Source organism: Suncus etruscus, chromosome 20 (genome assembly GCF_024139225.1).
Source record: "Suncus etruscus isolate mSunEtr1 chromosome 20, mSunEtr1.pri.cur, whole genome shotgun sequence".
Classification (NCBI taxonomy): domain Eukaryota; kingdom Metazoa; phylum Chordata; class Mammalia; order Eulipotyphla; family Soricidae; genus Suncus; species Suncus etruscus.
The window spans coordinates 15,367,004-15,381,187 of record NC_064867.1 but is presented as its reverse complement, the minus strand read 5'-3'; the positions used below and the strand labels follow the sequence as shown (position 1 = coordinate 15,381,187).

The window sequence follows — 14,184 nt, the reverse complement described above, 5'->3', positions numbered from 1 at the left end:
ACCACCGCCCATCCTGGATTTGCTCCGTGCAAGGCAAACCCCTACCTCTTTGCTATCTCTCCGGCCCGTGAAGACCCCTGAAGTTTGGTGGCTTATGAGACAACTGGCATAGAATGTGGTTCTTTGCATAGCTTTACAACTCTCTTGCAGTGTGTTAAGCATTGTACCTTCTTTTTTTTTTTTTAAATATATAGTTCCAGAATTTCACCTAATAACATTTCATTACAAAATGGACAGAAGAGAGAAATAACTAGAATGGAAGAGGAAAAAATTAAAATGTGTCAAGCAAAATTTTACCTCTGTATTGGTGGGACTTTTTTAGTAGAGCTTGCTGGGCTGAAAATTGTGTTAATGTACCTCCATAAAAGGATCTTTGACTTGGTAAGTGGGTGCATGCATACTTTTCATGGTACACCACGAGTGCCACTTAGCAACTCCACAGACAGAACAGCAGTTCAGCATGGGGTAAGGTCCCCCCTGACAGGCTTTTTAAAGGCCTGGATGCCAATGCACATTCCAGCAGAGCCACAAAAGGGTGACTGGAGCTATACTCTTCCCTACAAAGGGCAAGGGAGCTTACCCACTTACCTGCCGGGGAGAAAAAAAAGAGATAGAGTGAGAATAAAAACTGTAGAGTTATTCCAGGAGGTGGGGTGTTTGATTCCTCTCCAGTGTTTCCTTTCTTTGATGTACATTGAATCCTTTAAGCAAGCTGTGCAAAATGACTCTGTGATGGTTTAACTCTTCCCTTTTAAAGCTCTGTTGACCTGAGTTTATTTGCAGATATTGTGTCTGTCCTCAGTGTTTCAAGGCTGGCTAACAAACTTTTCTTTCCTCTAGCTGAGGTCAATAAAGATATTACTCTAGTGGCTAGTTTGAAGGGGCAGGGGGCATTCCTGGTAAATAGTGGTTTTGTAAATAAAAAGGGCCACACTTCACACGTTCTCAAATAATAGGTTTAATTATGTGGTAGCTGTATGGGGTATGTGAAGAGAGGCCACCAAACTAACTACCATTCATTTCAGGCTTTGGATACTTTCATCACCTGGGATGGAGATTTCAGGGATCTAGTCGATTAGGGATCTAAGCTGTGTGACCACAGGCACATCTTAGCCTCCCTGAGTTCTATTCCCCCAGTGTAGCAAATATAAGGCAAATCTTAGGATGAATTCCAGAATTAATATTTGTTTCATAATGTAAACTGAGTGCTGTAAAGTTCTCTTTTTTTTGGTTTGCATAGCCAAACCAAATATTACTCACTGAGGGTGAGTAATATTATTTTGGGGCAACACCTGGCAGTGCTCAGATATCACTCCTGGCAGACTTGAGAGACTTTAGTGGATGGCAGGGATCAAACCCGGGTGGCATGTGTGCAAGGCAAGTTTCTCGCTCACTTACTCTCTCGCTTTCTTCTTCTCTCTCACCCCATGAGATTGATAATATTAAAATTCTATTTCACAAATGAGGAAACTGAGGTCCAAAGAGGCTAAAATACTTGTTCCAAAGTGGAGAATAAGAATCTTAAAGAGTTTAGGTTGATTTTTAACCTTTAGAGAGATGGTTTGAATTTGTTTTTTAAATGAGTGTGAAATGTTTTTGAGAGAGAGAGAGAGAGAGAGAGAGAGAGAGAGAGAGAGAGAGAGAGAGAGAGAGAGAGAGAGAGAGAGAGAGAGAGAGAGAGAGAGAGAGAGAGAGAGAGAACTTAATATTTCTAGACTCGAGATTTCTTTTGGGGAAGTACATCCAGAAAGCTGGATTTTCACTCGGGAGAGCAAAGCAAATGCCATCCATCCCTTCAGCCAGAACTTGCAAGAAGGCTCAAGAGGGAAGGAGGGAAGCAAAGACTCTCCAATGGAAAAGTTTCGCAGCCCCACCAAGGCTCCCTTCCCGGAGAGAGGCTCGCTGCTCCTTCCTCCGTTCTGCAGCAGAAAGCATGCATGTGCTTTTTCTTTTCTTTTTTTTTTTTTTGCAGGAGTGGAAAAAAAAAATACATAAATTCGCAGCAATGGAACAGACAGAGAGGCGCGGGGAGGCATTCCAAGGGTGGGCTGGGGGCGAGCCAGCCAGCGATCGGGGCCAGAGGGAGCCGCGGCTGGTAAATCCCCCCCAAAAATGAGCCCTGTCGCCTCTCGACGTGCTCCGGGAACATCACCCCGGTTCCTCCCTCCCCTTGGGTTTTGCACAAAAAAAAAAAAAAAAAAAAACACAAAACCTCCTGGCATTGTTTTGGTAGGTGAGAAATGGACGAGCGAGAGAGCCAGCCGGCTGGCGCTTGCAAATGCAAAGCTAGGCGAGCTTAGCTGCCTGCTTGCTTGCATCTCTCTCTTTCTCTCTCTCTCTCTCTCCTCTCTCCCTCTCTCTCTCTCTCTCTCTGGCTGTCTGCTATTTTTTTTTTTTTTTTTGCAAGGCTGCTGGGAGTTTTTAAGCTCTGTGAGAATCCTGGGAGTTGGTGATGTCAGGCTCGTTGGGTCATTTGAAGGTTAGCAGCCCGGGAAGGGTTCATGGAAAGTTCACTCGCATATATTAGGCAATTCAATCTTTCATTCCCGGTGACAGAAGTAGTAGGAAGTGAGCTGTGCAAGAGGCAGGAGGGTCTATTCTCCGCCAAAAGGGGGGACCCGGCTTCCCCTCCTGCCCGCCGACCGAGGACTGGGATGCCGAGGACGCGAGCGAGCCGGGCAGGGTTCGAACTGGCACCGTCGGGGTAGGAGCCGCACTGCCCGGGCCGGCTTTGGGGCCAGCATCTGCCTGCAAGGAGCCGAGGAGAACTTGGGGTCTGGCTGGGAACCCCCACCCCAGCCCGGCTGGATGGGCCGAGCAAGCCTGGAAAATGGTAAATGATCATTTGGATCAATTACAGGCTTTTAGCTGGCTTGTCTGTCATAATTCATGATTCGGGGCTGGGAGAAGGACCAAGAGCCGGCGTGCCAAAAAAGGGGCAGAGTTTGATGGAGTTGGTGGACTTTTCGATGCCATTTGCCTCCACACCTAGAGGATAAGCACTTTTGCAGACTAGTCGGTGCAGGGGAGGAGATCATGTTTGACTGTATGGATGTCCTGTCAGTGAGTCCCGGGCAAATCCTGGATTTCTACACTGCGAGTCCGTCTTCCTGCATGCTCCAGGAAAAAGCTCTCAAAGCATGCTTCAGTGGACTGACCCAAACTGAATGGCAGCATCGGCACACTGCTCAATGTAGGTTTATTTTTTTTTTACTCCCTTCTACCAAGAAAAAAATAATAATAATAATGTGTCTCTCTTGCATGCAATGAAGACCCTGACAAGAAAGTGTCTTGGGAGCAAGACAAAGGATTTAATGATTTAATGCTCAAAGGGTGTATGATATGCTGCTAGCTTGCAGATTGATTCCCGCCGCTCAAATTTTCCTGTGCAATGTTTTCTTCCCAAACACCCCTCCCTGATCCCCCCTGCTCCTCTCTTTTTTTTTTTTACCAACCTCACAGTCGTTGGCAATTTTTAAAATATGCATGGAGGGGGGAGGTGAGTGGAGAATGACCACAGGACTTTAAAACATTCTTCAAGTAAGGCAATTGGACATTTGTGCGATTTGGACTGAAATGTCAGTAGAAGCGAATTTTACTTTGCTCTTCTTGGCATTAGCTTCTATAAAAGAGCTTATCTCTCTGTATAGAGGTGTATGTATGCATACACATATATGTATATAGTTTCCCTCTTGTGTTTTTTATTCAACAGTCCAAAGGAATTAAAATATGACATCTTCCTTCCTTGGAGGAATTTAACCTAATTAAGGTGGCTGTTTGCTACTCCTGAAGTTCATAAACCACCAGTTAAAGCTTCTGCTTCCAATGTTTTCTTTGCTAAGGGAAGGCAATATTTCTTAGCATTGACCCCGCTGCCACCTCTCCGAGTCACTTTGTTTCTCTAAGAAGTTGCTGTTTTGCTAGAAAACTACTGGCCACGAACACCCCTTGGGCTGAGCCATCCATTATTTCCATATCTTCCAATTCAACAGGGGACGTGAACATGGGTTAGAGGCAAGGAAATCTAAGTGTGGTAGCCCTGTTTTAAAAAGAAAATTATTGACTCTCCAGTTATCTGATGTTGATAGGGTGCAAAGGCACACATCTGGTCAACAGTAGCCTGGCTGCAGCCTTGAGAAATGACCAGAAGTTCTTGGGGGAAAAAAAAATCCCACCTTCGGGTTGTTGGAGTGGGAGCCTGCAGGATGCATCACCGACCTGACAGTGATTTAGATAAATGGCTGAGCTATCTATCAAAATGTTTTTAGTACTTTATTTGACGATTCATTGGAGCATTAGCCTGAAAATGACATTTGAAATCTTTGTTTTCAAAGAGGTCAAAGTTTAACTGGAAGAAATTGAGTTTTTCTAATAATGGGGTGGCTTATCTAAAGAGGGAAGAAAAAGGAGAGGAACAATGACAAGACTTAAATTGCTCGCTCTGAAACTTTTTCCTAAGAATAAAGACTTGCTTCTTGGGCCAGAAAATCAACAGGTTTGTAGCTAAAAAATCAATAGCCATTTGATGCCAACAGTCTGGCTGCCTAACTTTAATATTTTGTAGAGCCATAACTGGGGTAAAAAGAATATCATTTTCAGACATCTTAATCCTCAGCTGCTCCCTAAATGCCTTTGCTGCTGCCTGTTATCTTTGGGAGAACTAAAACACACACGTACACACACACACACACACACAAACACACACACACCCCAAAACCAACAACCTTGTAGTGTTTGAAAATAATTTTCCAACCTACTAACAGATCATTTCACCCATCTTTTTGACCTATTCTCTGGTAATTAAAACAATCACTTTCACTGGGAATTCCAGAGAACTGTCTTGTTTTTTGTTGTTGTTTTTGTTTTGTTTGTTTTTTTCAATAAACTTTTTCTAAGTAGGAGAACATTCTAATGAAATACGTTTTTAATGTTGGGGGAAAAATTCTGGAGGCCCTGGCAGAAAACTAATAGAGTTTTTACAAGTACACATTCTTTCTTTTGTAATTAACCCTCCAAACATGCCTATTAAGTTAGAGGAGTAGGGGGAAAAGCTTTGTTTGTTCTTGAACAAGTTAAACAAGGGATTTGCCTTATCTGGGGAGAGCGAGTGGTGAATGTGTCATTCGCCTAGGGCCAGCCGATAAGCGAGAAGTGTTGATAACAGCAAAGTTCAGCTAATCAAAGAAACTTGCATTAGAAAAAGTAAATACAGGTTTTTGGACAAAGGGATTTCAGAAATTCCAATGTCTTAAATTGGTAAGCAGGGCAATTGATGCTTATTGTGGTCAATGTCATCAGGTTTTGAATTCCAAACCCCAAATTTAAGTTAAGAGAACACAACGTAAATATTGTTTAGGTCCCTAGAGATTTGCTTTATCTTCCAGAATAACCGGTCAGTGACCTGTCAGTTTAGTTGTTCAAGTAATTAAGTTTCTGAGCATAAATAAAAATTCTGACAAATGTCTGCTACACAGTGTCTGGTTCCGGGTAATATAGCTAGTCAGGGCTTTTGAAATAAAAGCATATTAGAACTACATTTGTGTAAGTAAGAGCATGAAAACCACAACCTTTTCCATTTGACTTAATGACTATTTTGACGAGAAGCAGATCTGTTTGTGCTCTTAACACAGAGGAAACAGCGGGTAAGGAGGGGAAAAAAAATTGTACTAAATTCCAACCAAAACTATTTTCTGCTTTGAGGATCCTCCTCAATTTTGTCTGATGGCATGTGTATGTTTCTATGTGTTTAATAAAGCGATTCAAACATTTTTGAGAGAGCATACCAGAAGCTTTCTGGAAAGGTGTTTGCATATTTATTAATTAAACTTTTTAGTTTTAAAATTAGAAAAATGATATGCCAACCAGCTGCAGGTTGAAGTAGAGCCTGTGAGTTACTTAGAAATACTCAACATCAGAATTAGTGGGCTACTAAGGGAATGAGGTATAAATAATATACTGTAACATTGCCCCTGGATGGTATCCGAATCACTAAATTTCTATTTAGAAGCCTTCTAGATTATCTTGGTTTTAGGATATTCCAGATGTTTTTGGCATTAATTGCTCAGTGGGTATAGGATAAGTCCAAATATTTGTGGTCTAAATATAGTTGCCTTCAATGAAATCGTGAGAATGACAACTTCTTGGCTCTTTTCCCTGTCTTTTCTTTACTCTGTACATCAAAGGAAAAAAGAAAAAATTGAAATGGTTTTTTTCTCGTTAATGAGGAGAAATAATCTTAAAAAAAATTGTGGCAATGTGTGATTTAGAAAGGAAGGGAGAAAGTCCTTGTCTCATAACCCAGGAACCTGAAATTTAAGTATTAAACAGTATCTAAATCCTCTCCTAGAGAGATATAAATTGGGGTCAAAGTGGCAAAATCAAAGATACCCTCTGAAAGAGAGACTAAATAAAGACTGACAGCCACCATATGAATTGAATGGGGTTTTGAATAAATATTTCAGTGAAAAGGCTCAATTGTTTTTCTAAAGTAGGACATAATTTTCTGCTCTGGGCCACATGACGGGTAACTAACACCAGCAAAGAAGAGAAGAAAGGGGACTTTTTCTTAAATTTCAGTGTATGGGACGGTGTTATTAAAAAATACATAGAAGATTATAGAAGATTCACAAAGTTTTCTTTCCCTGTAAAAAATATTTAAATATTGTTCATATCCTCATAACTTGGTACATTGGGTAGAGAAGGATGAATGAGCAACTTAGAAGAAAAATGCATTGCATTTAAATTATATTATTAGAAAGAGAATGGATCCCCCCCAAAATAAAAAAGCTAGAAGAGGCAGAAGACATGTGCCTGCTTAAATTACAGAAATATTTTGAAAGCTCTGCTTAAATTGAATTTGTCAACCCAAAAGTTAAGCTATGCCATTGCAATAGCACCCTCCCAACCTTCTTAGCTGATAAATAATTATCCAGATGGCAATTTCTGATTGGCTAGGTCATCTAAATCAGAATTTTGTTCTTGTTTCTGAAAACCCGGCTCTGTCCATATATAATTAGGCAGCATTGCCATGAACTTTTTTCTTCAGAGCAGGAAAGTAAAAGAAAGCTGTTCTGGGCATCATGTGCTTAGAATTTACCTTTCAATGCATGTTAAGTTCCTAAGATGGCTGTAAAGGGGAGAAAAATGCCATATACATTCCACAAACATCACGAAACTGTCTCAGAGGAATACAGGATAGATTTTGAAGGTTTTAAATTCTCTTCTCAAGGAATTCTATTAAAAATTTTAAAGTATTAAGGCTGGAGATTTTTTAAATCAGAAGTTATTTTTCAGGAAGAAGATGGAGACATAAAAACAGGATACAAAATGTAGAAATCCTTTAAAACACATAGACTTGTTAAAAAATAAGTGCAATGTTCATTTTAGAACATCTTAAAAGAATCTTCTCTGGAGTTTGAGTTACATGTAAGTGCCAATAAATTTCCTCTTAAATGACATTTTTATACTTTAAATGTTCTAATATAAATTCAGTTAACTATCATTAACTATCAATTAAATAGATTATTTCAGTTTTTGATGAAGGTTAATCAGAAAAGCCTTGGCTAAAAACCTTTCCAGAGGATATTAATGTAGGATCTTGCCTTTCAAATTACAGGGTAGTTATGGCAATCATATATCTCTGATTTTCTAGAATAACCCACTTTGAAATATACTGCCAGAGTTCTCATATAAATCATTGAAATATGCCAGATATTTCAATATTACGACATCTCCTAGGCTGCCCCTTGAACCCAGGAGAGGCACAGAAAGGCTTTGTTTGGATTCTATAGCCAATATGACTAGAAGTCTCACAGTCTAATTTTTTTTCATTATGATTCTTTATGATTCTGGGCCATTTTTCCAAACATGAATTCATTCTGTGGTAAACTGTAGTTCCATTAATAGAAGGCATATCTTGCACAATGAATCTAAATATTAGGACTGGGGTTCTGACTAGCATGTGGGATAGTGGGTGGGGAAGAACCATTACAGAGGATTACAGTGAGTAAATCTCCATCTGTTCTTGGACAGCTTCTTCTTACAAAGTAGAAATTGTGGATGATGGAGAGAGGTGAGCAGAGAGAACTAGAGTTTCAAATTTATCAGAATCCGTACTGTGAGTAGTTTGGCCTAAGTACCTCTTGTTAAAGAGATGAGATAAAACTCAGCCTTGCTCTATCTTAAAGATCTAATAACACCACCTCATCATTCACTAGGTGGCCAAAAATTTTCTTCCATTCTTTCCTGACTTCTTTACTTCTGTCCTTAAGAAGCATGTTTCCTATATCCAAACTCTTACACAAAAAAGAAAGAAAATAAAGTTGCAAAAGTCTGTTTGTTCTGCCTAATCAAGCTGAGAAAGGAATCTGCAGGTACGAGGTTATTTGTCTTGACTTTCAGAGCTCCTGGGATTAGAATTCTAAACAGGCAGTGGAAGTGCTGATTCGTTTTTTCTCTGGCCTTGCTGGGTGGAGAGCTGTGTGAGGGGACCATTCAGTAAGATAAGACTCTTGGTCCCCTGCAAGATAAGGCAAGGATAACAGGAACTGACGTCAGTGAGGTGACCCAGCCTGGACAAGCATTTCCTCCAGTCAGGACACAAGGATACCAGGCGTCTCTAGGCCTCCCAGTCTAGGCCAGGCAGAGCTTGTATGTGTGTGGGGGGTAGTAGTGGTGGTGGTGGTGGTGGTGGATTTATTTAACATGGGTGACAGTGTCCTTCATTCTCCCAAGAAGTGTTCTTTGAAAGGAAGAAATAATAAACTGGTGAAGGTGGAGAGAAGATAAGTTTCCTAAAATCAGATTCTGAGATTATACCTCATTTTACATGGTCGCCAAATAGCTATTTGTTCCCCCAGCTGTCAAGAGATTTCCTCTGATATCTCCTAAGACAGCGTGCCCAGCAGTCACCATATATTATGACAAGTGTACTCTGCCAATCCTGGATATAGAACAAAATGGGAGGGAATTCACATTGTCAAAGTTAATCCCTGGTTCTCCTGTTTACTGTTCTAAAACTGGGAGTTCTCACCCGTATCCGCATTAGGTGACAGCCTTGGGAAAACCATATTCATTTGACCCCAGTCCTCAACCACTAGCAGATTATTCCTTTCTTTTTTTTTTTTTTTCCTTCCTTTTCTCTTACACTACAGTCTCTCCCTCCCTCAGGTTCTTTGCAGATACTTCTGATATGAGGTTTGGAGAAGGAAAAACTAGAACTAAAGCCCTATCCCACCCCTTGTAATTCTTAGGCACTCCTTGGACTACTATTTTCTAAAAGATGACTTCTTTTTTATTTTTATTTTTTCAATTTTAGTTATGAATAGGGAATTATTCTCTCAATTGGACTCTAGTTAAGTAAAATGTTTGCTTTTCATGTTGTAACTGGGGAATAAAGTGTTGGCCACCAATTCAGGTTCTACCAACTTCGAAAAAGCAAAATAGCTGAATTCAAAATACTGCGATAACAAATGATACCAATAAGGCTAGATGAGTGTGTCAGTTATCTGAGAGAAGATGATTTGGATCAATCTTACCTCCATTTTTTCCCTCATTTCCAGAGCAAATGAAGAAAGAGCTCATAATCAATCCCTCATCTCAAAAATATTAAAGCTTTTAGGGCGACAGTACCTTTGTCTTGTCATCAAAGTCCATAATTATAAAAAGGCCATTTCAGCTTCAAAAGATTTTTTTAGGGTCTGGTCTATTGGAAAGCTTGGGGGTATAATTAACTAAAATGGAAATGGAGGCAAGCAAAATTTAGTTCCTGATGTTTTAATTTAGCTCAGCACTGCCATGTGTTATTGAAGAGAATTCTTAAAGGCAAACATAATTATTTCATTATGGTCCTCAGAATGCTTTCATTGGCTTTAATGACAAGAAGCTGTATTAAAAAGCATACATTTTAATTAGCCCTCCTTATATTTACATCAGATAAATAACAAATAATCAATGAAAAACAAGTCTCTGGAATGGATGATTTTACATCATGTGCTGGTTACAGTATAATGATAAAACATTTCTTTTTTGCACTTCATTTTAATTATCTAAATATTACGGGAGCAGTGCCATGGAGTTAAAATACCGTTGTTGCCATTTTATTACCAAAAAAACATCACAATTAATGTCTTTATGAATTGGAAGCTGAGGAAAGGTAGCTAGAATCACATCACAGTGAAGCAAATTGCCAGTCCCATTAATTTTACTGCATTTATTAGCACTCGTTTTGATCTTTTACGCTTCATCTTTTTGGATTAAGACTGTCAGGGGTTTTGCATCCATTTTATAGCTGTATCTCCTCTGGAAAACCCTTTTAACTCCGCTACCTGTTTTGAAAACTTGCCTGGGAGTAGCCAGCTAAAGATGTACTGGAAATTCCAACAGCCAGTTTTCTGGTGTAAGCTTTACCTTTGATTTTATATGAAAACCTATTTCACATGATTCATCTGTTTGGGTATACAGAACACTAATTGTTATTATTGATTTTAAATTTCATGACCATTACAAGGAACCTAGATGACTGGCAGATAAAGGGTAATAATCCATGGAGTTCTGGAACTGTTTCATGTTTGTCTGGAGTACTTTATGTGATCAATATTAACTGCCCCATTGAAACTAACTGCTGTATCAAATAACAGTCAATCAAATGAATGTGCTTAGAGATTATTTATTGAAAGCTTTAATTGTCCACTGGGGTCCTGCTTATCAGAGGAAACAATAGGGATGAGAGATAGGAGGGAACAGGTTTAGATTCTCAGAAGATGACGGATGCTGATGGTCTTCTTGAACAATCAACCCAGGTTGATTTTCCAGTGAGCAGACAGAAAATAATCTCAGCAAAAGTTGCAAATACTCTGAACACAGATTTTCTTCTCATCTCTAGAGAAGGAAGTGTGATGATTTTCTTGCCCTTGGACTAGAGGAGTGAAAAACCGTCACTCTAAGCTTTACTGCTTCTGGGCTCCCACTAACATACATGACCCTCCCATGCATCTCAGCTATGTTCCTTGTCACTGCCTGATGGGCTGAGAGAACGGAAATAGCCTGACTTGACACAGGATCAATGTCTGCAGCTCTGAAATGGGAATAATAACGTCTACATTGCAGAATTGGTCCATGGATTAGAGATCCTGTAAAAGAGGATTTTATTCTCCCCCTGAAAAAAAAAATACAGACATCCCTGGGAAGGACTTTTGCTCTGATTTCAGCAGGTGCCTCCTGCACCTTGACTTATAATGAACTGTTTCTTTATTCGGTCTCTCATTTCCTCTGTGAAGCGATTCCTTTTGTGCGTGGCTCATAACCAAGTCAATAGCCCTTCCCATTTGTCACTGTTGAGGTGCTGCTGTGCCCCTGATTTAGCAGCATCCATTTACCCGGTGCCTAGATTTAGGACAAATGATTGACTTTTACAATGAGCATTGACACCTCCAAAGTTGTCGCAATACACTTCACCCAAAGATACTGTCAAATCAAGGAACATTTTTATTACTCCCTGATGGATTGGATTTCTCAGTATTCCAGTCAATAAAAAAAACTCTTGGGTGTCTGCCATGTTCCAGGCTCCCTGGTGTGCTCTTGGGGTGGCGGTGGGGACACCAAGATGAATCAGTGTCCCTACTCTCTCTTGGCTCTTGGCTCAATAACATAGGAGAGGAACTTGTTTTCCCAAGTCATTATGACACAACCCTGTTCTAACACAAACACAGACTCTCCTTGGGACTTTGAGCCTGAGTTTGTGAAAAGAATTAGGAACAGAGAACCATGACCAGTTCTGCTTAAACTCGGTAATCAAGTGAGTTGCACATTTTTGTCTCCAAGGAGCAAACATGGCTTTTTCTGTATGTAGGTTACATAGGTGATCTCTAAAGGTAGTAGACAGAATTGAGTTTTGAACATTACATTGGGATAAGCGCCTTTCTTCTAAGTTGGCAGCTTTGAATACTGGCATATGGATATTTCTGGAGTGTTCCTTAATCATGTTCTTTGGGGGGGATGAGATTTTAAAAATCTCATTTCTTTTTGATGGTTTCTATGATTTAGTCAATCTACAGGAAACCACCCCACCTTGGAATGGGCTAACAATTTATTATTTCATTATTCTGTGGATGGACTGGGCTCAGCTGGGCAGATCTTCTGCTCCCTAGGATGCCAGCTGAGACTGCATCATCCCGGGCTAGATATGGCTGAAGTCCAAGGAGGCTTGTTCTTAGAGCTGGCAGCCATTCTGAGTGGTGGTTGGCAGAGAACTTAGTTGGGGCTGTGCAATCTGCAGGTATCTCTCTCTGCCTCTCACAGTATGACAGCTGCCTTCTGCAAGGGAACTCTCTAGGAGAAAAGAGAAGAAGGCAGAGGCTCCCAGTTCTTTAAAGGTTGGATACAGTGAAGTACCAGGGAGACTTTATCATGCTTTATGAGCTCTGTGAGTCTCCTTTTCCAGGGGGGAGTGACAAAGAATGTGTCGCCTGCATTAGTCACACCTAACAATCATTACATATATGCCATAAAATAATAGAGAAAATACCTGCTGACAATGAGGCTCAATTGGAGAGCTTTTGTAGGATTTTGCTTTGGTTTGTTGGTTAAATATTTCACAAAACTCTATTCTAATAATTGCACCTATGTTATTATCAGTTAATCCACACAATCCTGGGAATGAGACATAATTCTGTACATTTTGTGGATGCAGGAATTGACCCTCATAAAAGGTGAGCATTGTAGCTGTAGTCACATAGCCTATTGGTCACCAGATATGGACTTTTCTCCATTCTCTGTGTGCAGTTATCCACCTGCAAGGAACCCACATTAGAGAGCACGCAGTCACCTTCAGCTGAGTAAAGAATTCCTTGAAAACATTTATTACAATTTAGGAGAAGCAAAAAGGAAAGCAGAAAGATAGTACAGTGGGTAGGATGCTTGCATTGCCAATGGCCAGCCCGAGTTTGATCTATGGCACCACTGAGCAGTGTTGGGTGTAACCCCCAAATAAAATGAAGACAAGAAGACAAAAAGAAAGGAAAATGGAGTATTTGAGTTTGGAAAAAATGTAGGAAGAAGATTAAGAATGACAAGGCTCTGGGGGCCAGAGAAATAGTACAGTGTGGAGGACACTTGCCATGGACTCAGCTGACCTGGGTTCAATCCTTGGCTTCCCATATAGTCTCACTGAATGGAGAGCCAGGAGTAATCCCTGAACACTTCCAGATGTTGCCCCAAACCAAAAAAAAAAAAAAAACCAAAAAAAAAAAAAAAACAAACAAGAAAAGAGTGACATCTAATTGCTTTATTTCTGTCATTGAGACCCTAGCCTTTTATGTTAAAAAACAGACAGAAAAATGAAGCTGTCTCACTTTGGAGCTCTGGTTCTTCCTCCTGTTTGTGGTTAAAATCTGCACTTGCCTAGTCATTTCATAACTCACAGGGCTCAAGATCAGTCTTATGTTTCCTAAGGGCTGGTAGGAAACCGGGAAATAAGGTTTTTTCCTGTTTTTCTGGTTCATTCGTAATCCTCATTTAGAGAAGCATCTTTTTTTTTTTTTTTTTTAATGGGAAACTTAGAGATGCATCTTATGGTTCCTACTAATGGAACTTTTCAGTGAAGCAGTACTAATATAAAGCATCTCTACTAATTTTTTAAAGGAAAGAAAACTTGCTAGATGGTGACCAAGTTAAATTGATATTTTGATAATCTCCACCTTACCTATTGTAAGATTCTCTCTCTTTCTTTCTCTCTAGCTTTCTCAGAGATTGAACCCAGATTTCATGCATTCAAGACATGCCTTTAGCCATTCATCCATGTATCTGGCCCACTGTCACCTATTTTTAGTAACTACTTGGTTTAGAAGATTCCAAATGTAAGAAAAATGAAATGGATATTAACAATAATGAGGATTATTAGTCATTCATATATATCCTTATTTTAATGATTTCAGATATATTTAAAATGTAATATATTGTTCAATTTCTTGGGTTTTTGTATACTAATTTTTTTTGAGAAACTGAATGGTTGAAATAAATAATTTGAAGCAATTCATATATGAAGCAATTGGAGTCCCTTTCAAAAGACCACATAGTGAGCTCCAGATGTAATGACATTATAAACTGTATGATGAAAGATGCTGCTCTGTGTTATAGTGTATTCAGGACGATGCAGCAGAGTTGGGCCCTCTTTATGCATTGCTTCTG

At 39.8% G+C, this 14,184-nt stretch overlaps 1 protein-coding gene across 2 annotated transcripts in view; it reads left to right on the top strand.

The window, feature by feature from the left end:
• Window positions 1–14,184, top strand: part of RARB (retinoic acid receptor beta) — a 439,382-nt gene that overhangs the window by 249,483 nt on the left and 175,715 nt on the right. Inside the window, exon 1 of one of the 2 annotated variants that reach the window (XM_049766064.1) lies at window positions 2,942–3,193. The exons of the other annotated variant lie outside the window; for it this stretch is intronic. Within the exon in view, the coding sequence (XP_049622021.1) occupies window positions 3,037–3,193 (157 nt within the window). The 5' untranslated portion in view covers window positions 2,942–3,036. Of the gene's footprint in view, window positions 1–2,941; window positions 3,194–14,184 lie in introns of those variants that run through there. 2 annotated transcript variants of the gene reach the window in all.